This window comes from Melampsora larici-populina (assembly GCF_000204055.1).
Source record: "Melampsora larici-populina 98AG31 unplaced genomic scaffold MELLAscaffold_27, whole genome shotgun sequence".
Classification (NCBI taxonomy): Eukaryota; Fungi; Basidiomycota; class Pucciniomycetes; order Pucciniales; family Melampsoraceae; genus Melampsora; species Melampsora laricis-populina.
In genome coordinates this window covers 85712-108494 of record NW_006768791.1, presented here as the reverse complement: position 1 = coordinate 108494, position 22783 = coordinate 85712, and the positions used below count along the sequence as shown (strand labels likewise).

The window sequence follows — 22783 nt, the reverse complement described above, 5'->3', positions numbered from 1 at the left end:
CATGATTAAGACTCACTACCTTCTTTACCTCCATCAGTCATCTTAGCCAAACTCGATTACTGGTATTTAATCTCTGTGCTCTCAATAAACTTCTCAAAAAACTGACATTGCACCAATCGGTCAGCTCCTGCACTCATCAAACTAAATTACTTTGTTTTTTTCATCAACAACACCGTCCATTCAACCTAAGCCCGATCGAATTAGACTACAGGTGATAAAGCTGATTGAGTAGTACTCTTTGAGAGTAATGAGGTAAGTGTGCTGATTAAATCAAAATTGTGTCTGTCTCATTGACCTTCATGGGTAATAATAACCTCAAATTCAATCTTTTCAATCTGAAAATCATAACACTCTTGTTGAAATCTCATTCAATCGACGATAACGATGATGATACATCATAAATTAGTAATCGGCTCTTGGGTGCTTTTAAAAGGGATCAATTGATTCTCATTACATCTAGGAAGACTGGTTCCAATCACTGACTTTGTTCTTTCTTTGAATGATTATAACAAGAACTGGTGGAATTTGATCAGTAGCAGAAATTGATACCATTTCTATGATGTTAGATTCTTTTCTCCAATCTGTTGATATTAAATTGACTACAAATCAAACCCACGAAGAATCAATTGGAAAATAAGGGTACACAAACATTACAACCCATTTGAAAAACCCATTTGAGAAAAAATAGAAAAACCCATTTAAAAAATCATTTTTTTGAACAGAAAAATAAATTGGGTCCCTCTGGAATTTTCTGTTCAAAAAAATATTTTTTTGAATGGGTTTTTATATTTTTTCTTAAATGGGTTTTTCAAATGGGTTGTAATGTTTGTGTACCCTTAATTATATCTTAATTAAAAAATACGAAGAATCGATTAGAAAATTATATTTTAAAAACAACTTGTATCTTCTTATTATATACTCATTATTATCACATTTGTATATTCCTGAACAATCCTTTAAGCCATTGATGAATCAATTTTATTTTCATTCTTTGAATTAACTGTTGGCTAGCCGAATATTGAGGCTTGCAGCCGTCTCACTGGACTTTGTTGAGGACTGGTCTTTAATAGGTCCCAGACCGGTGCAGACCGGTGATCAATCCTCTGCATACCATCTTCAGTCGGCCTGCAGGCTGGCTACAGGCGATATTTGAAAGGCCGTCTGCATACGGTGGGACCAGCGCCTACCTGCAGACGGTCCGTGACTATATAAAAAAAGGCCCGTCTGCAGACGGCCTTCGTCCCAGTCTGCAGATGGGCCGGACCACTCCGTGGTGTAGGCTCTTAAAAAAATTCTTATTTCAAAGTAAGCTCTCATAGCCCTTATTATAGCTTTACACAAATCCAAACTTGCAATACAAATCAAATGATATCCCCCTTCAGCTCATTTTGACCTTGTCTGTGCACCCAAATCTGAGACTGGCCCTGTATCCCAAAGTTCAGGTTGTGCCATGTTTGGCCATGATCAATTTTTAAATCACCTGGGGTTTACTCAGGGTCGGGCAAAGCCGCACGACCGGCCTTGACACCTCAGGGTCGGGTCACAGCCCTACTTAGGGCTGGCAAATATCTTGTTGTGTTGCAGGTTTATTTTCATTTGATCAATGGCTATCTTATCCTAAGGTTATATCATCCTATCATATTGTTACAAGTTTAGATAGTGGTTTATGCCAAGGTGATATATGCACTTTTTGTTTGGAAAAAAACAGAAATTTATTTGTTTTCTACGGAAGCCGTGACGTGAAGTGACAACTTCGGTTTTTGGTTTTTGGTTTTCGGTTTTTGGAATTTGGGCATTTCCTTCAATTTTTTTGAAAAGCAACCATGCCTCCCTCTCAATTTACAGTGAGTCGGTCAAACTGCTCGACCGATTCAACTCTTGTGCCTTCAAATATCCAGACTTTGACTCAATCAAACCACATCTCAAATCTTATCAACTTCAATCGTATCAATCAATACCAAAGTATTGTAGTTCAAATTAAACTAATAGATCCTACTACACATCACAGTCGAATTGGCGAGCTCTTATCTCAACACCTGTTGTGTTAACCTTTTAAATTTCTTCGTCAACTTCATATCGAACCACTAATGTTTAAACTACCCATTGCATCAAAAAGCTCCATCGGCTTGCTCTTATCTCAACAAAAAATTGATCCACTCGATCCTACTACACATCACAACTAACTCTGAAAGCTCTTATCTCAACACTCATTGTGTTCACCTTTGAAGTTTCTTCTTTAACTTCTTATCGATCCATTAATTCTTACACTAACTACACATCAAAATGCTGAATTGGCTGGCCCTCATCTGAACAGAAAATTTACATAAGTATCTTCGAATTGCAAAGAGTATAATCACAAATCATGGTGATTACAATCTGGAACCTGATCATTTCACAGAGTTTGTATCACTTACTTATTGATTGTTTTACACAACTTACGACATTTCAATCATGAGGCTGTTTTAAAAAATGTATGCCAAGTATTTTTGATTATTCTGAGTTCTCAAACAATTGAGGTTGATCTTGACAATCACCTCCTCAAAATTCAACCTATTTGGAAAACCAACAGTTTCTTTGATCAGAAAGGTTGTTGATTGATTGAGGGGTAAGGTGATTTGTGACTGTAAATGATACCAAGTTGATTACAAGTTTATTGACTGTGAATGATACCAAGTTGATTACAAGTTTATTGACTGTAAATGATACCAAGTTGATTGAGTGAGTGATAATTGAAACAAGTCTGGACTTTGATAAAAGATACTCAAGCTGGGTGGTGGTGGTGATAGCTAGATTGGTGAAAAGACAAGTGTGAAAAGATAGCTCGGTGGTGGGTGGTGATGTTCGTACATAGCTAGCTGGTGGTGAAAAGACAGATGTGGAAAAAATGCTCGGTGGTGGGTGCTGAGTGAAAATACGAGTGTGGAATAAACCCTTGGTGGTGGTGATGGTGTCAGTTGGTGTTCTCGGTGATGGTAGCCCGTGGTGTGTATCAAAAATTGAAGGACATGCCCAAATTCCAAAAACCGAAAACCGAAAACCGAAAACCGAAAACCGAAGTTTTGAAAAAACGGTGGCGGTCACTTCACGTCACGGCTTCCGTAGTTTTCTGCAGTAACATGAAACAAGGGACCCAATTTGAAACCTCGAAAATCCATTTTAGTCTTGTTTTTTAATTTCCTGCAGGTTCGGTTTGCTGTGTTCTCTGCTATCGCCTATAGATATTCATATGTACCCACTGCTTTTATTGCTGTCTTAAAACGCGCTTGGTGGTGGGCATTTGAACGCGTTGTATGAGGTTGTATGTATCCTTGGAAACGTGTTGTGTGAAGAAAGTTGTTTAAGAGAATACCACGGTCTTCCGGACTTTAAGTGATGAGAAAGTTGGATTGCAAACTACAGAATGTTAAATGAAAAGACAGTTGTAGAGTGGAGAAGGATTGATTGGTTACCAGTTTACCGACGTACATGGGTCTTTCTTTCTTTCTTTTCCCCTTTCTTTCTTTTCCCTTTTCTTTCTTGAGCATCTCAATTTGAACATCCAAATCTTTAATGGATCATCATCATCCACCATCTCAATCAACTCAATCTACATATCCATCTCAACCATCTCAACCATCTCAATCTCAATCTAAATCTCAATCAAATCAAAATCAAAACTCAACTTCAGAATCACTTATCATTAAACTTCAAAATCATAATAACCCTTCAAAAACTATCATCTCAAACCAAACTCAATCATCCTTACATCAAACCACTTCAATCTCATCAACTTCTCATCAATCAAATCGTCTAAACCAACTAAACCCTTCAAGTAATCCTTCTACTGCATTTACCGTTTTACCTACCAAATCAGAAGAAATCAAAACAAGTCCGATTTCTAAAAAACCTTCAAGATCTTTAAGATCTATTTCAATTCATTCTCCTACTACTGGAAGAAGAGTCCTTAACGCTGAACTTCATTCGGGAAACAATCGGTTCTTGTGTGATGGTAAATTAGTTGGAAGTGGTGATAGTCTCATTCCTTTTGTTTTGAGCTCAATCTCGGCTATTGGAATTCCAATTGCTTTCATTGTCGTTCATGCTCATTGGCTTTGGTATGGTAACTTTTTGGCGGGTGGGAAAGTGTTGATCTTCATTTACGGTTATCTTTACCTTTTAATGTGTAACAATCAGTTTCAAGCTTTCTCTATTCTTTCATTGACCAACGCATTCTGATTTTCCTAGATTTTTTTTTCCTTTTCGAATTCTTTATAGTATCTTCAATGTTTATTACTTCGTGGACTGATCCTGGTATCATTCCTCGTTCATTGGATCCTGAACCTCAATTTGAAGATATTGAAATTCATTCAGATTTCGATGATGGTGAACTTCGGATCAGTAAAGAACATCGTCGACCTCATCGGATTGAAAGATCTGCTAAACCACTTTGGATCGAAATTGGAAATCAATCTATCATGACTAAATGTAAATCTATCACTTTTTTTAATCTAAACGTTTCCTCTCTTTCAATATTCTAAGAAAATGTCAATTTCGAAGAATATAACAAATTATTCATCTTGCTTTTTGCTCATCGTTTATCGATGATTGAATTTCTAATGATCTGCTTTGATTCCCATCTCCAAAAAAACTCTCAGGGTGTCCAACCTGTCAAACCTATCGACCACCCCGAACCTCACACTGTCGATTATGCAACAACTGTGTCGAACAATCCGATCATCATTGTACATTCCTAAACAATTGTATCGGAAGACGAAACTATTTTACATTTCTAATCTTCTTACTGATGACAACAATCTTATTAGCCATCACTTTGGTAATCGGAATCTATTATGTCATCAAGATAAATAAAAAAGATATCGGGTCTTATATTACCATTGGTTTATCGTTTGTGATTGGAACACCTGTTATGGGACTTGGAGTGTTTCATTTCAGATTACTTTTACAAAACTTAACTACTATTGAAACAGTTGAGTGATTTCCAATTCGAACCCAAACCAAAAAAAATGACCAGATGACTGATGTTTGAAATGATGTTTCTTTTTTCTTTAGTTAAGAACCAAGTATGAGAATGAAGAGAATCGAAGGATTCATTCAGTAGGAACTTGGTGGGAGAATTGTTTGTTTATAGGTTGTAGACCTTCAAGAAGTTTATCTTGGATCAGGTCATCTAGATCTGCTACATATGATCACAGACATTAAAACTCTCGAAAAAGAATTCGTGGCTTTGAGTTTCTTTTAGGTGATTGATTGTACAATTAGGTGTAGGAAATCAGAAGGAGTGGAAGTAGGGGAAGGATACCTATTAAGACGTTTGACTGGTTTATCTTATTTATAAATGAAGGTTAAGAAACATTTTACTTTTTCGAACGAACGAAATTATCATACGATTTAACTTTTTTTTTGTCTTTTATTAATATATATGACACATATCTATCTTGGAATTCGGTTTATCATTTTTTTGCTTTTTTTTGCTTTGCTTCTGTTTAGTTTACACGAAATCTGTTTTTTTATACTTTTTTCTTTGATAATTTTCTAAAAATTGGTTTTCTTTGACTTTTGTTGTATAAATAAAAAACCTTTTGAGTTTCTTTGGACTTTTTTTTTTGAAAAAATCGGTTTCTTTTACTTTTTGAATTACATTTTTTTTGTTTTTTTTTGTTTTCTTTGTTAATAAATTTATGAGGTTTACTTTTTTGTTTTTTGCTGGATTTTTTCTTTTTTTTTTGGTTAAAGTCTGTTTAGAGTTTTCTTCTTCTTTCTTCCAAGATACGATATACTTAGTTATTTATTTTTTCGATATGATGATTTAAACTCAAACACATTACACTGGAATTTTTCAAAGGTTTATTTTATTTATCAATTTTTTGGGGGTTTTGATTTTGAAAGGAAATGTTATACATCATGATGAGATTTAGAAGCAAGAACAAAAACAAACTAGTTGTGTGGATTCATTTCATATTTATCATCATCAAGAGTTAAAGCTTTTGAAATCTTCAGAACCAATACGTATAGGGTTTATGACTTGAGAAATTATGTTTTGGTAAGAAACCAACAGTGCAATTGTGAAGTTTGGAATGAAACTTATTTTAGTTAAGCAATTGAAGAAATCTCTTTTTAAGACTTGAGAAGAGCAAGATCTCTGCATAGGATATATGCTACAACTGTCAATTCACGAAGGCTTGGTCAAAGTTACCCGCAAAACTCCAGTAAATTGGTGGGGAATTTGTGATAAGCTATTTTGAATTGACTGTATATAAACCAGAAAGGTGGGACTTTGGTTTAGATTAACAAAGCCCTCTGGCCGCGCAGACTCCAGAGAGGGCTTTGTTAAGCTAATACTTTGGTCATCCTCAGAGTCATTATCAATGTGCAGAGTTTGTTAATGATGTGTTCTTGGATTTCACTGGGTGTTTGATTGTTCATAAATTGGTGAAATGTGTTATGACATCATTCAGACTGCGGCACATACCATCATATATATATGTGGTGGCACTCAATGTTTGTTCGATCAATTTCAAATCAGTTTTCTCAAACTTCGTCACTTCACTCTACAATTGGACTTCATTATCAAGATCAGAAAACAGTTCAAGCAACAACAAAACATAATGTCAAACGATACAAAACCAATCGATAAGCGTAAACCAACTCAAAGTGAAATAGAAGATGAAAGTCTTGCTGGTCAAAAATCAAGCTTCACACTCTTTGATCTCGAACATCAATTCGCTTTTTATGGTTAGTGATTTCATTTTAGTCTCAAACTCATCACTCTAGTTTCACATCGCTATTGCTTAACACTTTTCTCTGATTCATTTAGGTCAATATCATGTCAATCAAGTCAACGTAGCCATCCATATCATTTGTGTTCCGATCATCTTCTTCACGGCTCTGATCTTAGTCCACTATCTACCGTTTTTCAAAAATACCATTCTCGATTCTCAACCGATCCATCTCCCAGACTTTATCCTTGCCACTGGTCTCTATGGATCTGACTCAGTCTATGAACTCAACTTAGCTACACTCGTTTCAATCGGCTACGCAACCTACTTCATCATCCTAGATCCAATAGCAGGTACACTATACGCACCAATTCTATTATCATTCGGTCAATGGTCAAACCAACTATACCAACTAGAAATCATTACCATCAATTCATCGAATCCGATCTCAGTTTATTCAATCTCACTCATCACTTTTATCTTAGGATGGATTTCACAATTCATTGGTCATGGTAAATTTGAAGGTAGAGCACCTGCTCTGATAGATAACCTTTTACAATCTATCGTCTTGGCTGTCTTTTTTGTGTTTATTGAGCTTTTGTTTCTTTTGGGTTATCGAACTTCGTTTCAAAAAAGATTGAAAATTAGAATCGATAAAGCTTTACTTGAGTTTAGAAAATCTAAAGTACCTAAACCTTGATTAATCTTTGTAATTAGCGCACGTTCGCGTTTTTTTTCATTTGGTTCGGGTTTCATCATCTCATGTTTCTTCTTCTTTTTTCTTTGATACATCTTGTTTTTATATTCATTGTATGCATTGGTTTTCTTTACTTTGGTTATTGGATGTCCACCGCGTAAACATCAGCTGTTCTTTTGCAAATCATTCTTTTCTCTGAACATCAGAGGATAAGAAAGATTCTTATGAACTACGAATCTCGCAGTTTAAAAGTGAAACGTTTGATGAGAACCAGAAAGACTTGGAACAAAGCCAGCACAAGCTTAGAACCTAGTTAAAAAGATTCTTGCAAGAAGAACTCAAATGAGTAAAATTTGACGAGGAATCTTTGATCTCGTGTTGAACAATGTTGAATAATATTGTGTTTATAAAAACATGATTTCGAATCTTGATCGAGTGATGAGGACAAGGTGATAATCAACTTCTTACCAATCCACTTTTAACACTTCACCAATTGGCAAAGAATCATAATTGATTATACAAAACACATGGGCAAAGTTGAAATCTTTGTATCTCTTGAACACTCAGTTACTTATCCAATGAAACAATCTTCAAATAAACTTCAAAACTTGCAGTCAAAGAAAAATTACATCAAACCATGCAACTTATTTTGTCCACGTACTTAATGAATTTCAAAAAGAAAAAGCAAAAAAAAATCAAATTGACAAGACCTAAAATAATGTTTTGAGAAAAAGAAAAAAAAAAGTAATAAATAAAAGCAAAAAAAAGAAAAGTCTATATTGAATTGTTCAACTCTATAAATCATGATGATGAGTAGATAAAAGATAAAAAAAGTGAGGAAAATTATTAAAAGTTGGATGATGAAATAGAACAATTTGGTCATACTGAAGGATATAAGGAAATAAGTGTAGATAGATTTGGAGAAGGATTTAAATCTAGTTGAACTTATTCCTCGCTAGGATAACATTCACCTTCTTCTTCATCATCTTTACTTTCATCCTGAGATTTACCATCTACAGATTTACCATCTTTGCTTTCATCCTGAGATTTACCATCTACAGGTTTACCATCTACAGGTTTACCATCCTCAGCTTTACCATCTTGAGATTTACCATACTGTTGAGTAGGACTAGTAATCGCATTAGGATCAGTAGAATCAGAAGGGTTAGTCAATAAATTAGTCGAAGAACTTTGAGTAGACCAAGTTCGAGTCACTGATTTCTCATGATCATGACGATCTGAGTTTCCATCAGAAGGCATAAGTGATTGATCCATACCAGGATAAGTGACTTCTTGATTAAAATCTTCTACCATCTTTTGCATTCCATCTTTCATATCTTTCGAAATCGATCCCATATTAAAGTTATCTGGATTAGAGGTATCACCCGTTGAAGACATCACTTGGTTCTCAGCTGAGTTTGGATCGGTATCGGATGACGTGGTGGGGTAGTCGCCAGATTCGGGTGTTTGCTTTTCCGGTGAAGACTTGGGATCAGAGCCAGATGAACCAGTTGGGTAGTTTTCGCCAGATCCAGTAGCACTAGTCTTGTTTTGATCAGGTGTGGCCCAACCTGATGAGTTCGTGGGGTAGTCGCCAGATTCGGAAGTGTGGTTGTCCGGAGATGACTTAGGATCGTAACCGGAGGAACCAGTAGGGTAGTTGTCCTCGGATCCGGTAGCACCAGTCTTGTTTGAATTGGGTGTAGCCCAACCCGATGAGTTAGTCGGGTAGTCGCCAGATTCAGGAGTTTGGTTGTCCTTGTTCGAAGAAGACTTTGGATCATAACCAGAAGAGCCAGTAGGATAGTTATCCTCAGATCCAGTAGCACCAGTTTTGTTTTGATCAGGTGTGGTATTAAAGTTATCTGAGTTTGAGTTACCACCGGTTTCAGATATCACTTGGTTCTCAGCTGAGTTTGGGTCACTATCGGATGAGGTAGTGGGGTAATCGCTAGATTCTGAAGTTTGGTTGTTCGGTAAAGGCTTTGGATCAGATCCGGTAGCACCAGTCTTGTTTGAATTGGGTGTAGCCCAGCCTGATGAGTTGGTAGGATAGTCGCCAGATTCTGGAGTTTGGTTGTTCGAAGAAGACTTGGGATCGTAACCAGAAGAGCCAGTTGGGTAGTTGTCCTCAGATCCGGTAGCACCAGTCTTGTTGGAATTGGGTGTAGCCCAACCTGATGAGTTAGTGGGGTAGTCGCCAGATTCGGGAGTTTGGTTGTTCGAAGAAGATTTTGGGTCATAACCAGAGGAGCCAGTAGGGTAGTTGTCCTCAGATCCAGTAGCACCAGTCTTGTTTGAATTGGGTGTAGCCCAACCTGATGAGTTAGTGGGGTAGTCGCCAGATTCGGGAGTTTGGTTGTTCGAAGAAGATTTTGGGTCATAACCAGAGGAGCCAGTAGGGTAGTTTTCCTCAGATCCAGTAGCACCAGTCTTGTTTTGATCGGGTGTGGCCCAACCTGATGAGTTAGTGGGGTAGTCGCCAGATTCGGGAGTTTGGTTGTTCGAAGAAGATTTTGGGTCATAACCAGAGGAGCCAGTAGGGTAGTTTTCCTCAGATCCAGTAGCACCAGTCTTGTTTTGATCGGGTGTGGCCCAACCTGATGAGTTGGTGGGGTAGTCGCCAGATTCTGGAGTTTGGTTGTTGGACGAAGACTTGGGATCGTAACCAGAGGAGCCAGTAGGGTAGTTGTCCTCAGATCCAGTAGCACCAGTCTTGTTCTGATCGGGTGTGGCCCAACCTGATGAATTGGTAGGATAGTCGCCAGATTCAGAAGTTCGGTTGTCCGGAGATGACTTAGGATCGTAACCAGAAGAGCCAGTAGGATAGTTATCCTCAGATCCTGATGAACCATTGATAGAGCCGTTATTGTTTTGACCGGGCGTAGTCCAGTTCCGTCGAGGCATAGTACCATTTTGACCTGGCATAGTCGTGTTGTGTCGAGGAACAGTGGAGTTCTGAGCAGGGGAGGTCGTGTTTGCGCTAGTACCATTGTACAATGCACCGGGGGACGAAGTTCTAAGGATACGTAGCGAATGAGGTTCAGATCATGTCAAATTAAGATCAGGATAGTAGGACAGAAGACTTACCGACGACAGCTCTTTAACTTTCCAGGTGCTCCTGGTGGAGGTGCAGGCATATCACCTTGTTTCCAGACCTTAATTTTACCATCAGGTTGAAGGTCTAGATATTCAAAGAAAAAAAGAAAACATGAAGGTCAGTATGAGAGAAAATTCAAATGAGATAAGGTTTAATGGGATTCAAAAAGAAAGATCGAAAGAAAGTTTCTGTACTCACATTCTCCCATAGGATGTGGTACATCTTCACCTTCACAATCATCAAATCCTGGTGAATAGTCTCCAGGAATGTTCCATCGACAAGCCATGATATCATCTACAAACCAAAAAAACATATAAATAAAAAGATGATTTAACAAATGAAATGAAGTTCGTAAAATGACTTACACATGTGGTTACAGTATCTCCAATCATCTGGACCTTTGAAACAAGCTCGAACACAAAACTCATCAGGAAGTAAAAACTCAGTCCAATGTTCAAATTGATTGTTTCGTCCAAAGACCACTCCACCGATAGGATTTCCTCTGGCGTCATAACTAACAAAGGAAAGTTTGAATTATATTCAAAGTGAGAAATTCGATCAAGGTCTGACGGTAAAGGTTGATGTGAAGATAACTTACCCAGCAGCATCTGAAACAAAGTCAAGAAGAAAATGATCAGTATCAACCCTAAGATTTAAGATTAAAATTGAATCACTCACCAAGTTCACCTCCGTCATCTCCTGCTTTTACATTAATCTTCGTGAACTGGTAAACACCAAAGCAAAAATTAGACCATCAGGATTGAAATAGAGATCACAATAAGACTTTAAGAACTCACGTTCCCACGACCAGTGATTTGGACATAGTGCTAAACAGATCCACAAAAATTAGAAGCCATCCTCAACGTCAAACGACTATAAAAACTTACGGGTGTGTGCCTGAACATAAATTGAAGTAAAAATAATCAGTAACTTAACAAATAACAATCAATGTAGAAAAATTCAAGAAACTCACACAAAATGTACGCTCTCAAATGTACCAGGAGGAATAAGACGTGTTCCATGCCCGTCTTTGGTACAATAAGAAACAGCCTCACGCTCAGTTTCAGAAACACCCGAAAGATCATGAGCTATTGAGAAATACAATAAATCAGGATCAAATTTCGCATTGATGATATATGAGCTTTGATAAAGTACTTACGTCCAAATAGACAAAAGTCTTCGGAAGATCTCAAATACATGTTTCTAATAAGATATGAATTTGATGAGTTAGTATGAGTGAAAAAAGTGTGAGATATAAAATGATTTTTGTAAAGTTTCACTCACTGGCATTTACTATCAGGAGAAGCTTTTGTTCCACATTGATTATAACCATACGAACCAGGATCGGCTTTATAAGGAGGATTATTAATATCAATATCCTTAACCCAAGCAGAAGCAGATCCTGAAAGTGCAGCGATAGTGAAAACAAGATTTGATCTACGCATGACGATTGATGAGAATTAGAAGAATTGCTAATAATAATAATAATAAAAAAAGAAAGAAGAGACAGTGATGTTTTTAAAAGAGAGTAAGGATGAAAAAGGTATTGAATAATCAAAGAAAAAAAGATGGAAATCAAGAGATGTTGTAAAGACTAGGATGCGATGCCGATAAGGTTTGAAGGAAAACCAGATATGATTTCTGAAAGATTGATGAGTAGTAGGACTAGGGGAGGTAGAGTTGGCGTAGGGGAGAAAGCTGAGAAGAAGAAAGTGCAAGTCAAATATGAGGAAAATGATTGGAAAAAGAAGTGTGTAAAATGTAAGATTAAAGGAAAATTATGTATAATCCGGCGTGTGTGTGTGTGTGTGTGTTGAGCTTGACGATATGTGCACGAGGTCCTTCTGATACTTTCATACCTTTGGTTATGATACAAAATATATGTGTTAATTTGAGTGTTCAATCGAATTCTTTTCTCGAAGTTATCCGCTCACTTGTTGAATTGTTTGATTTACTTTTGAATGCCACATCAATTCGCTTGATCTGTAAAACTAGTTAACCGAAATACACAATGTTGATTTCTAATTTTCTATCAAGAGGCTTTTTCTATTCTCCAAACACCGCCCAACGTGTGGTTGTTCTCAAATCTCAACACGGTCAAGTGGCTCTCGAGCGGAACTCAGAAGGGGAAATTGTACATATATGAGGTGGCGTTCAGATTCTTGGTTTGTTTGCGGCGAACCAATGGTGGATGTACTGGTAGGTTCTGGTGCTTCATCCATGTGTAAAAAAGTAATTTAAACAATCGAGATTTCTTCTGTTGGATGTTTGGAACCGTGCATGGTCAATCATAAACAGAACATGCAGATATGAATATTCGAAGGAGAAAAGCAGATAAATTTCACAGAGTTATTACGGCGCCGTATCTCAGCTCGGGAGTCCTTTCAGCTAGCTTCTGGTGGTTCTTCAAGAATGTAGCTCACCTGCGCGTATCTGAAGCATGTAAAATGAAAGTTGTGCAATATGTACCATCCTATAACATCTTGCCGATCTCAGTGATCTAGTATCTACCTAGATCGAAACCTCTTCATGATATCCTTCAAATGCTTGATTGGTGTAAGGAACCGTAGTTGAACGTACCTGTCACTATCGATCAATTCTAAACACATGGCTCATGGAGCCATCGCAAATTCAGATAATCTTGACTTGCTACTAAAAGGTCATGAACTTTTACTGATATTGAAATACTGGGTGGGGTGTTCACAGCGCTTGAGAAGCTCAAGTGAGGGCGAGGAACTCGCTGACTGATTTCTTACACGATTCACCTTTCTGTGAATGAGATCAGGACTCCAAGAGTGTGTTGATGTGTTGAAGACCATTTTTTTATCATAAGCGACCCACCCAGATGATCTCCATGGAGAGTAGTAAGATTGTGATCGTATTGCTTTTCCAAGACGCAGCGTCAAAGTATGTATGCAAGGGAAACAATAGTGGCTCTCAAACCTGCCCCGGTTTTCAAAAAACCCAGTTGACCCAGTTGTTTTTTGGCAGTAACTTTGTGTATCAAGTTGACATTTGTTGACAGCTCCCAGCCAAAAATTCAACTGGGGCAACCGGGTTTTTTGAAACTGGGTCAGGTTTGAGAGCCACTAATGTTAACCCAACTCGAAATGCTCCAAGGCAAAGTGAAAGAAAGAATTCACTTCGGTGGTTGAATGATCACGAACAACCTCCCTCCTTGAGCTCATATTACTGGATATCGATTGTATGTATGTGCTTACGATGCTTTTCTCAGGCCACCTTTGCTCGTTTCTGCCAGTGTCTTGCATATGATATTTTGGCTCAAGGTTGACAAAGTTCGACAGGTCCTTGCCGCATTGGAATGAGGGATTTTCGCGAAGCCTGTCCAGCGAAATCATCGAAGTTTTTCAAGACTTTGCTCTGGAAGTTTTCCAAGCGTTCACTTACAAATGCTGAGCTGATTGCTTGACCTTCAAAGAAAACGATCAATGTAGCCGAGAAAGCAAGGGATATTCATATTCTCGACAGTTGTGTATCAGCCTAAAGACGCACTCGTTCGATATCTCCTTGTTTCTGCATTTTCGGAGTTTCAAGGTTGAGTTCAAGACGGACCTCCGACTCAGGGGCCAGGGCTGCATTCGATTTATCTGATCGTCGTCACTTAATCAAATTCCGAGTTGAAGAAACAGATGGCCAAGAGTCTGTTTTCAGTTCCGATCTTCTTGATTTGTTTTCGTGAGGTCTTGGAAGCCGCTATCATCCTATCCGTCCTTCTTGCTCTCGTCGAGCAAATCGTCAAGCGGTCTCCAACTTCAACACCCAATCTTGCTTCTTCAACACCACAACATCGGAATTCTCATGTGATCACTGATACTGAATTAAGTGACTCGGATCGAGATGCGCTCGACCCTGTTCACACCTCATCCGAAGGTACACAACCCGAATATGACAATAAACTCGTGAAACGGATGAGACTTCAGGTGGGTTCTTCTGTCTTGACTTGCAAATCGAATCAACTCTTCTGTCTTTAATTGACATCGACATAATCTCTATATAACACAGATTTTCTCCGGTACATTTGTTGGCCTCTTCATCTCCGTCTGTATCGGTGCCACCTTTTTGGCAATATACTATACGCAGCTCAATGACATTTACGGAAACTCGGAAGAGCTATGGGGTAAGCCTTGTGTTTTGGTCGTATCATTACTTACTTTTCCTAGGATCATGTGTATATGAACTTACGAGATCCTGTTTTACTCTTCAAGAGGGTATTTTCTCAATTGTGGCCTGTTGCATGATATTCATCATGGGAATCACAATGATGCGTATGGATCGAGCTAAAGTTAAATGGCGTCTACAACTTTCTAAAGCTTTTGATCAAGGTTGTCTTTCAAATTCTGATCAAGATAAGCTAATCAAGCCTAGAAAAATCGATCTTATCAAATCAATCTTTGCTCTTGGTACTGAGAATGAGGATAGTTCAACCCGTTCAAGTAAATATCTTTTATTCTTCTTACCTACAGCAACCGTCTTACGTGAAGGATTAGAAGCTGTAGTCTTCATTGGTGGGGTACATCAATCTCATCTAACGTTGATGATTTTTACATCTTTTCTACCAAAGCTCAGTGTACTCATCATGTTACGTTGGTCTAAATGATAGGTTTCCCTTGGACAACCTGCTAGTTCAATTCCTATCGCAGCGGTGACTGGAATTGGTTTGGGTATGATCATCGGTTATGTGATCTATAGCTCTTCAGCTCGACTCAACCTGAGCATCTTCCTCATCGTCTCAACAATCGCTTTGATGTATATCGGAGCTGGCTTGATCACCAAAGCCACATGGTACTTCATCATGCATCGATACATTCAGGCGTTAGCATTTTCTAATCCATTCCGAACTCTACCTCTTCAGTGTTTGTTCTGATGTAAGGGGTTTGCTCTTTTTTATGCTACAGAGTCGGTGGTGATGCCGCCGAAGCCGGCGATGGGCCAGGCTCCTTTCCAGTAGATGGACTACTTTGGCACCTCGATTATGGTACATCATTTTAGTCATGCACTCTACCCCAACTCACTCAAACTGACAGGCTCTGCTCATGCTCATTGAACAGGTAACCCTGAAAACAAATTAGCAGCCGGTGGATGGACCATCTTCTCGGGTGTTTTGGGTGAGACTTCTTCTTATATCCTGCTCTGTATGATCAATGGCAATGACTGACCAAATATACCGTTGTATCCACTACTGTACCATCATCAAGGCTGGAACAACACCGGCACAATTGCTACGGTTTTGATCTATATTGCCTTTTGGCTCTTGGTCTCGATCACCCTAGTGTATATGAAATGGAAAGAAGGACGTTGTACGATCTTCAATTTCTCTTCTCAGGCTCGTAAACGAAGACTAGAACGTCTTAAGAACCGAATCTGTCAAGAAGATCAAGCTGAGCTCAAATCGAGTTTTGTTAGGGATGACTCTTTAGTTCGTCCTGAGATAGCTGCTCAGAAAGATGATGTAGTACATCATTATATCGTTAGTCTATTCAATTCACTCTCGAGTTTCATCTTACCAATCTTTCAGAAAGCATATGACGTAAAAAAGTAATGGACTTATCATTCTTTTATCACTTGAATATCTATCGCATCTAGCCTAACCTTCTATGATAACATCAAGATCCATTCAAGCCCATCAAATGAAAATCAACGACCCATAGGAGTACTCCTCTATTGTTCACGTATCTTATAAATAGTGTGTAAGAATGTAACCATATATAAGAAAAACAAAAGCAAAGCAAAACTAGATCATTCCTCTTCTTATCACCCTTTTGATGAATATATATATACGAGTTTTCTCTTTCTGTCAATCTACTTGATACATTTATATCTTTCAATCCATTTTGTCATTGATCTAATATCACCACTCAAACTAAAGAAAACATCTTTTTCAACCTCTTTTTGAGGTGAACAAGTTTCAAAAAGGAACTCAAGATATGATATATTTGTTCACTTTTCATACACTTCCATGCGTCTCTTTTCCCTTCTTTGGGCGTACAGCCTTTGTTCTTTTCTTTGGTACACCTTGAAGGGGACTCAGTTCAATTACTTACACAAGCAGAATTAAGATCATATATTGTGGATCATGTACTTGATCAAATTGTACCTCTTGTGTCAAGACTCAAGAGAACAAACTTTTTTAAATTGCACCAGGTGCGTGCACAAGGAGCCCTTCATCAAATCTGAGCTTCTTCAGGTTTGCGTGAGAAGCATAGGAAGTTTATTGAATTAATAATGATGTCTTCACTGTAAAAATGGATTCACAGACAGGATTTAATATAAGAGTGAGCAAATAATGATTGATGGAAAGCCACCCAAGACTTTACCTGTTTTTGTACCTTAGCAGCAAAGTCAAACCTTCAAAGTTGAGTCAGGAAACCAGAATATCTGAACAAGATGTGAAGCAGTCATAAGAATTTCACAAATCACAAATCATGACCTCATCAACATCATATCTCACAATTCAGCAGTATCCACAAAAAGGTTCAAAACCAATTCAAAATATATATTTAGTGTTTGGTCAATTGCAGAACATCAAATGGTAGTACTAGTATTGAACAAAGACTGAAATCAAGATGATATTGCTTAATGATTTTCATCTCACATCACTCAAAGTAACATTAAAGCAATTTCGAGTAAAGTGAAGAAATCATAAGATGGTCTAAACATATATTCACAACACACAGATAAGTAAAGAAAGAGAAAAGTTGAATAAAGTTGAATGAATCCTTGGATTTTTTTTTGTATATATATTTAATAATGTGACTAAAGATCATACATAAATTAGAATATGGTCAGATTAAAACAAAAGATGAATTCTGATTGATTTTTTTGAAAACTTCACTCACGCATTGTCCGATCACGCAGACGGGGGCAATGTTTGATCTCCCCGACAAGTGTAATCTGTCAAATGTTTTGAGTGGGTTAAGAGACATTTAATTTGTCCCTCCATTGGCGCCATCGTGCAGGTTAACTGGTTCTTCATCCCAACCACGTTGGTATTCTTCTTTATCGCCTGGAACAGGCTCCACAGGGTCCCATCCTTGTCCACCCTGCTTCCCTTCATTCTCGCCTGGAACAGGCTCCACAGGATCCCATCCTTGTCCACCCTGCTTCCCTTCATTCTCGCCTGAGGTAGGCTCCACAGGATCCCATCCTTGTCCGCCCTGGTTCCCTTCATTCTCGCCTGGGGCAGGCTCCACAGGATCCCATCCTTGTCCGCCCTGGTTCCCTTCGTTTCCTACATCTTGAGTCCCACCACCACCAGGGGAATTGTGGTGATTACCGGTAAATTTCGATCCGCGACCTCGAGAACCTCGTCCTCTGGCACGGAAAGGTCGGCCATGATCTGCACGACCTCTACCACCACCACCGCGCATGCCATGACCACGATGATCGCGTCCTCTGTATTGACCACCGCCTTCAGGGATCGTCATTGAGTCTACATAAGGACGCGCCCGATTCCAATCCTGTAGTCATGCAAAAAAACTCCAGATCAGGATGCTAGATTGACCATTGATTCAAATAAATCGAACAAACATCATCGGTTTTCTCACGATCCCATTCTCGACCTTGAACTTTGCCCAATTTACGCTCAGCCGCTAACCTTCGAGCTTCATCGATCTCAGCTTGCTGAACGCGTCGAGCCTCATGCTACGAATAAAACAGATAGAAAGTTTGTCACCCAAACACACCAAATAGATGGCTATGGTCTTCAACCATACCTTTTTACAACTTTCACGTTCAACTTCTTCGTACTCGGCCGCATCCTTGTCAGCCGCCTCTTTACGTTCAAGAAGCTTGGCATTTGTGATAGCCATAGCAGCCATCTTAGCATCTAAATCGGCTGCCGACAATTTTTCCTGTTGAAAGAACCATTCTCAGTCAACAATATACAATCAAAATGTGTAATCTTAGATGAAGACTTACCTTGGGAAGTTCAACTTGTCGCACATATGGTTGTTTTTTCTTTTCTCTTACCTCGTTAGGAGTTTCAACAGGAACAACAGAAGACGAATCTACTTCTACTGGTTTTGCCGCCTTCCTAGGTCTATGCTTATCTTTTTTACTCTTTTCTGCACCTTCGGGTTTATTGGTACCATCTTCATCACTCTCTTCATCTGAATCTTCATGATCGTCCAAATCGTCCTCGTCATCCGTTGAACTCTCTCCACTTTCATGATCAACCGGCTCTTCGCCATCTTGAGCAGCAAGATCCCCATTCTCTCCAGAGCTTTGTAGAACGTTCCGTCCATCTCCCTGTACTTTATCTCTACCTCTACCTCTGCCACGTCCAGCACCTCGACCACGCCCACGACCACCTCTCACACCTGAACCTCGCCCAGTAGAAGGTTGTGTACTTCTATCGAAATCATTACGAGGTGCTCCACGACCTCGACCACGTCCTGAAGGCTTCGAACCTCTTGAATCACCATCTGGTCGCCCACTCGCTTCGTTTGCTATCGAACAAGACAACCAATATTGGCACAGCGTTTCGAACGAAACATGAGAAATTCAACATATACCTGCAGGACTTTCCGATTTCGAGGGATCGGGAGATGTGGTTTCTATGAAGAAAAAAGAAATATGAGAAAACACAAGAGTTTAGTTTTTGGTTTTTGGTTTTGACAGTTAAATGCTGCTGACCGTTAACAGATCCCGGTGCCTGTGAATTGACTTCAGCCATATGTATGATTTGAATACGATCAAATTTGCAAAAAAAGATTCGTTCAGAGGTTTTGATCGAGATAAGAAGTAGAACTGAAATCTGTAACAGATAGAAAGCTTGATTGATTAATTTGGATTGATGATAATGGAGATTTGAGGAATGCTTTTTGAATTCGCTTGGTTTTCCTCTCTCAGACTCTCAACCAGAATTCCTTCCGATTCAACTTACAACATGTGTATCGGACTCTTTTGCTGCCCACCGGTCCTTTCATATGTGTGGTCTCAAGGAGTCAAGACTCATACTGGTCAACTCAAGTCCAGCCATGAACCTCTATCAGCAGGAAGCAGTCTGAGATATCATCACGCCTAATCGTAGAAACCAAATTGTGCGAGATGTATTGTATGATTGGAAGTAGACTCTTCCTATCAGCTCAACATACTTGATTGGGCATTCGTAGGTTACTGCTCAATTCAATCATCAAAAATTGTGCAAGTTTTGTTTCAATGTCTTCAACATTCAGTATCATTGAGCTATAGACGAAGTCCTGATGATGAACGCCGTACCAATGATGCAATATAACATCAATTATCTACACATATCGCCATATATCAAAATATCTTTCTGGTTAAAAGATGCTCAAAAAAAATAACTTTTTCTTTTTCAATCAACCAAAAACAAAATTGAAAAAAAATCAATGCACATAAAAGAAATCACCTGTGTAAACTTTTGAATTCATTGTTTACATCAAAAAAAACAAATTCAAAATCTGACACTCAAAAAAAAATGTAATAACAAAATATGGAAAAAGTGGAATACACAACACATTTGAGTGATGGAAAGTTTTAAAGAAAAAACTCTTTTTAGTGTGATCTTCTCTCTGTCTGTCTCTTGAATTTTGGTTAAAAAAATGATTTTGAAAACTTGTTGCGAGGGTTTCTTCAATATGTTCGCTTGAAAGGTGGAACACTATAATTCGGAATTCATCAGTTTATAAAGAAACCCAACATAGAGTTTCTTTTATATTGAATGTACTTACCTCTTACACTCATTCTCATCTAATGTGTTGCTAATCACATCCCGATAGGTTAATTTCACAGGCTTGCCAGCTTCAGGTTCGTGCCATGATAACTACATCAATTGTGAAAAAACAAAACAGTCAAGATCAAGTGGACTTTACACAAAAGAACCTGATCACTTACAGTGTGCTTCATCCAGGTGTCATCTTCTCTTTCAGGGAAATCTTCTCGAGCATGAGCTCCACGTGATTCTTTTCGAGCTTCAGCAGATGCCATGGTCTGAGCAGCGCAAGTCAATAAGTTTCGGAGTTCGAGTGTCTCAACCAAATCACTACAATTTGTTAAATGGACTGGTTCAGTAATTCGATTTCCGTGGCCGCAACCTCATCACAACAGAATACAGTACAGAAAGACCTACGTGTTCCAGATCATACTTCGATCAGTCACTCCAATATCTTTGAAAGAGTCTACCACTTTGTTGATCTTTGTGACTCCCTCTTCCAAGCTGGATTGAGTCCTGAAGACAGCCGCATCACTTTGCATCACCTTTTGCATATCGCTTCGGATCTCGGCGGTAGGTTTAGGTCCACTGGCATTTCTGAGTCGATCAAGATCATCAATCGATTTCATACCAGCATCCTCAGCAATCTTGGCGTGAGGTTGGTTCGGTTCAAGGTTAGCAGCAATGTGTTTGGCGCATGCTCGACCGAACACGACGATGTCGAGTAGAGAGTTTGCGCCGAGACGGTTAGCACCGTGGACGGATACGCAAGCTGCTTCACCTGCTGCGTAGAGCCCAGGCACAATCTTGTCTGCCCCGGTCTTGGAGTCTTGAGTGATCACTTGACCGTGATAGTTGGTAGGAATACCTCCCATGTTGTAATGCACCTGGAGGGAAGTGATGAAATATTCAGACTCATTTGAAGGATGTCCAAATCTGGGAGGGGAGAGGGCTTACAGTTGGCAAGACAGGGATCTGTGGCAATAATAAGCGAAAGCCATTGATGTCAGGTCAAGCGTAAATCTAAAGAATGAAGAGAGGTGGAAAGGGGCATAGTAAGCCTACTGACAGGTTCTTTTGTGACATCAACGCCAGCAAAGATAGCAGCAGTCTCAGAAATTCCTGGTAATCGCTCGTGAAGAACTTCTGGAGGTAAATGAGATAGTTGAAGATAGCAGTGATCTTTGTCTGGTCCAACTCCTCTACCTTCGCGGATCTCAATCGTCATGGATCGTGATACGACATCTCGAGAAGCCAGATCTTTAGCGGTAGGTGCGTATCGTTCCTGTTCAAATCAAATTGACATTCTCAAGGTCAGGTTCACGGAAAGGATGGGTAGCATCACGACTACGAACCATAAATCGTTCGCCTTCAGAGTTAAGTAGGTAACCTCCTTCTCCTCTAGAACCTTCAGTAATCAAGCAACCAGCACCGTAGATTCCAGTAGGGTGGAACTGAACGAATTCCAAATCTTGTAAGGGTAAACCGGCTCTTGTGACCATAGCATTACCATCACCAGAACAAGTGTGAGCACTGGTACATGAGAAGTAAGCACGTCCGTAACCACCAGTAGCAAGAACGGTTTGATGAGCTCTGAACCGATGTAACGTTCCATCTTCTTGGTTGTAAGCTGTCACTCCCACACATCGACCGGCATCATCCATGATCAAGTCGAGTGCAAAGAATTCGACGAAGAAATTTGTATTGTGTCGTAATGATTGACCATAAAGTGTGTGAAGGATGGCATGTCCGGTTCGGTCCGCGGCAGCCGCGCACCTGTATGCTTGTCCACCCTTTCCGTATTTCAAGGATTGACCTCCAAAAGCACGTTGGTAGATCTTGCCATCCTTGGTACGAGAGAAGGGCACACCAAAGTGCTCGAGCTCGATGACTGCTTGAGGTGCTTCCTTGCACATGTAATGGATTGCATCTTGGTCTCCCAGCCAATCGGAACCCTTTACAGTGTCGTACATGTGCCATCGCCAATCATCCTGATAATCCCCAAGATGATCGAATGATCATCGAGAGTAAAAGACCGAGAATCCACATCAGCATAGGGTTGAGCAAAGTAATGCTTGGGATATAATTGACTTACCTCAGTCATGTTACCTAACGCAGCATTGACACCACCTTGAGCAGCGACTGTATGACTTCGAGTAGGGAATAATTTGGTGATACAAGCCGTGTTCAAACCAGCCTCAGCAAGTCCAAAGGCGGCTCTCAAACCAGCCCCACCAGCTCCTACGACAATTGCATCATACTCATGATCGATGATAGGATATTTTCCGGATGAGATGATGGATGGTGCTTGAGAAGCTTTGAGTGGTTGGGTTGAGATGATTTTAGAACATGATTGAGTAGTTGAAAAGCCACGTTGAGATTTGATAAGTTTTGAGAGAGGTGGTTTGATTGAAGATGAGATTGAACGAAGCATAGCCTCCGATGATGATGGTTGTTGATGATGATGATAAGTTGCTGAGGTTGAGTTTTATAAAATGGTATGGTATTTGGTAATCAGGAATGGAAACAATCGGGTGGCTACGATTGGTCAATTTATCTCTCTGTTACATACACAT

At 39.3% G+C, this 22783-nt stretch overlaps 6 protein-coding genes across 6 annotated transcripts; 3 read left to right on the top strand and 3 right to left on the bottom strand.

The window, feature by feature from the left end:
• Positions 1 to 3539: 3539 nt before the first annotated feature.
• Positions 3540 to 5901, top strand: MELLADRAFT_116963 (uncharacterized protein; the record flags this gene model as incomplete). The annotated part of the gene is made up of 5 exons (XM_007411923.1): positions 3540 to 4141; positions 4255 to 4464; positions 4635 to 4966; positions 5050 to 5105; positions 5260 to 5901. The coding sequence occupies 5 exons, from the start codon at positions 3550 to 3552 to the stop codon at positions 5333 to 5335; spliced, it is 1266 nt and encodes a 421-aa protein (XP_007411985.1).
• Positions 5902 to 6536: 635 nt separating this feature from the next.
• MELLADRAFT_116962 (uncharacterized protein) lies at positions 6537 to 7647 on the top strand (the record flags this gene model as incomplete). Its single annotated transcript, XM_007411924.1, has 2 exons — positions 6537 to 6732; positions 6815 to 7647. The coding sequence occupies 2 exons, from the start codon at positions 6606 to 6608 to the stop codon at positions 7414 to 7416; spliced, it is 729 nt and encodes a 242-aa protein (XP_007411986.1).
• A 711-nt stretch (positions 7648 to 8358) lies between these two features.
• Positions 8359 to 11958, bottom strand: MELLADRAFT_124552 (uncharacterized protein; the record flags this gene model as incomplete). Its single annotated transcript, XM_007411769.1, has 11 exons — positions 8359 to 10432; positions 10504 to 10597; positions 10712 to 10807; positions 10879 to 11027; positions 11112 to 11121; positions 11192 to 11237; positions 11311 to 11340; positions 11401 to 11410; positions 11487 to 11601; positions 11673 to 11716; positions 11798 to 11958. 11 exons carry the CDS (start codon positions 11956 to 11958, stop codon positions 8359 to 8361), a joined length of 2829 nt encoding a protein of 942 aa, XP_007411831.1.
• A 2205-nt stretch (positions 11959 to 14163) lies between these two features.
• Positions 14164 to 15869, top strand: MELLADRAFT_26032 (uncharacterized protein; the record flags this gene model as incomplete). The annotated part of the gene is made up of 8 exons (XM_007411925.1): positions 14164 to 14276; positions 14358 to 14454; positions 14537 to 14651; positions 14740 to 15044; positions 15135 to 15346; positions 15430 to 15509; positions 15583 to 15639; positions 15730 to 15869. Coding segments are annotated over 8 exons (1119 nt in total), but the record flags the coding sequence as incomplete, so codon positions are not given.
• A 1208-nt stretch (positions 15870 to 17077) lies between these two features.
• MELLADRAFT_116961 (uncharacterized protein) lies at positions 17078 to 19372 on the bottom strand (the record flags this gene model as incomplete). The annotated part of the gene is made up of 7 exons (XM_007411768.1): positions 17078 to 17287; positions 17371 to 17991; positions 18062 to 18175; positions 18217 to 18384; positions 18452 to 18981; positions 19048 to 19089; positions 19169 to 19372. The coding sequence occupies 6 exons, from the start codon at positions 19206 to 19208 to the stop codon at positions 17458 to 17460; spliced, it is 1428 nt and encodes a 475-aa protein (XP_007411830.1).
• Positions 19373 to 19743: 371 nt separating this feature from the next.
• Positions 19744 to 22705, bottom strand: MELLADRAFT_44058 (uncharacterized protein; the record flags this gene model as incomplete). The annotated part of the gene is made up of 8 exons (XM_007411767.1): positions 19744 to 20156; positions 20227 to 20318; positions 20390 to 20537; positions 20625 to 21094; positions 21165 to 21182; positions 21277 to 21492; positions 21563 to 22198; positions 22303 to 22705. 8 exons carry the CDS (start codon positions 22639 to 22641, stop codon positions 20129 to 20131), a joined length of 1947 nt encoding a protein of 648 aa, XP_007411829.1.
• Between the last annotated feature and the right edge of the window lie 78 nt (positions 22706 to 22783).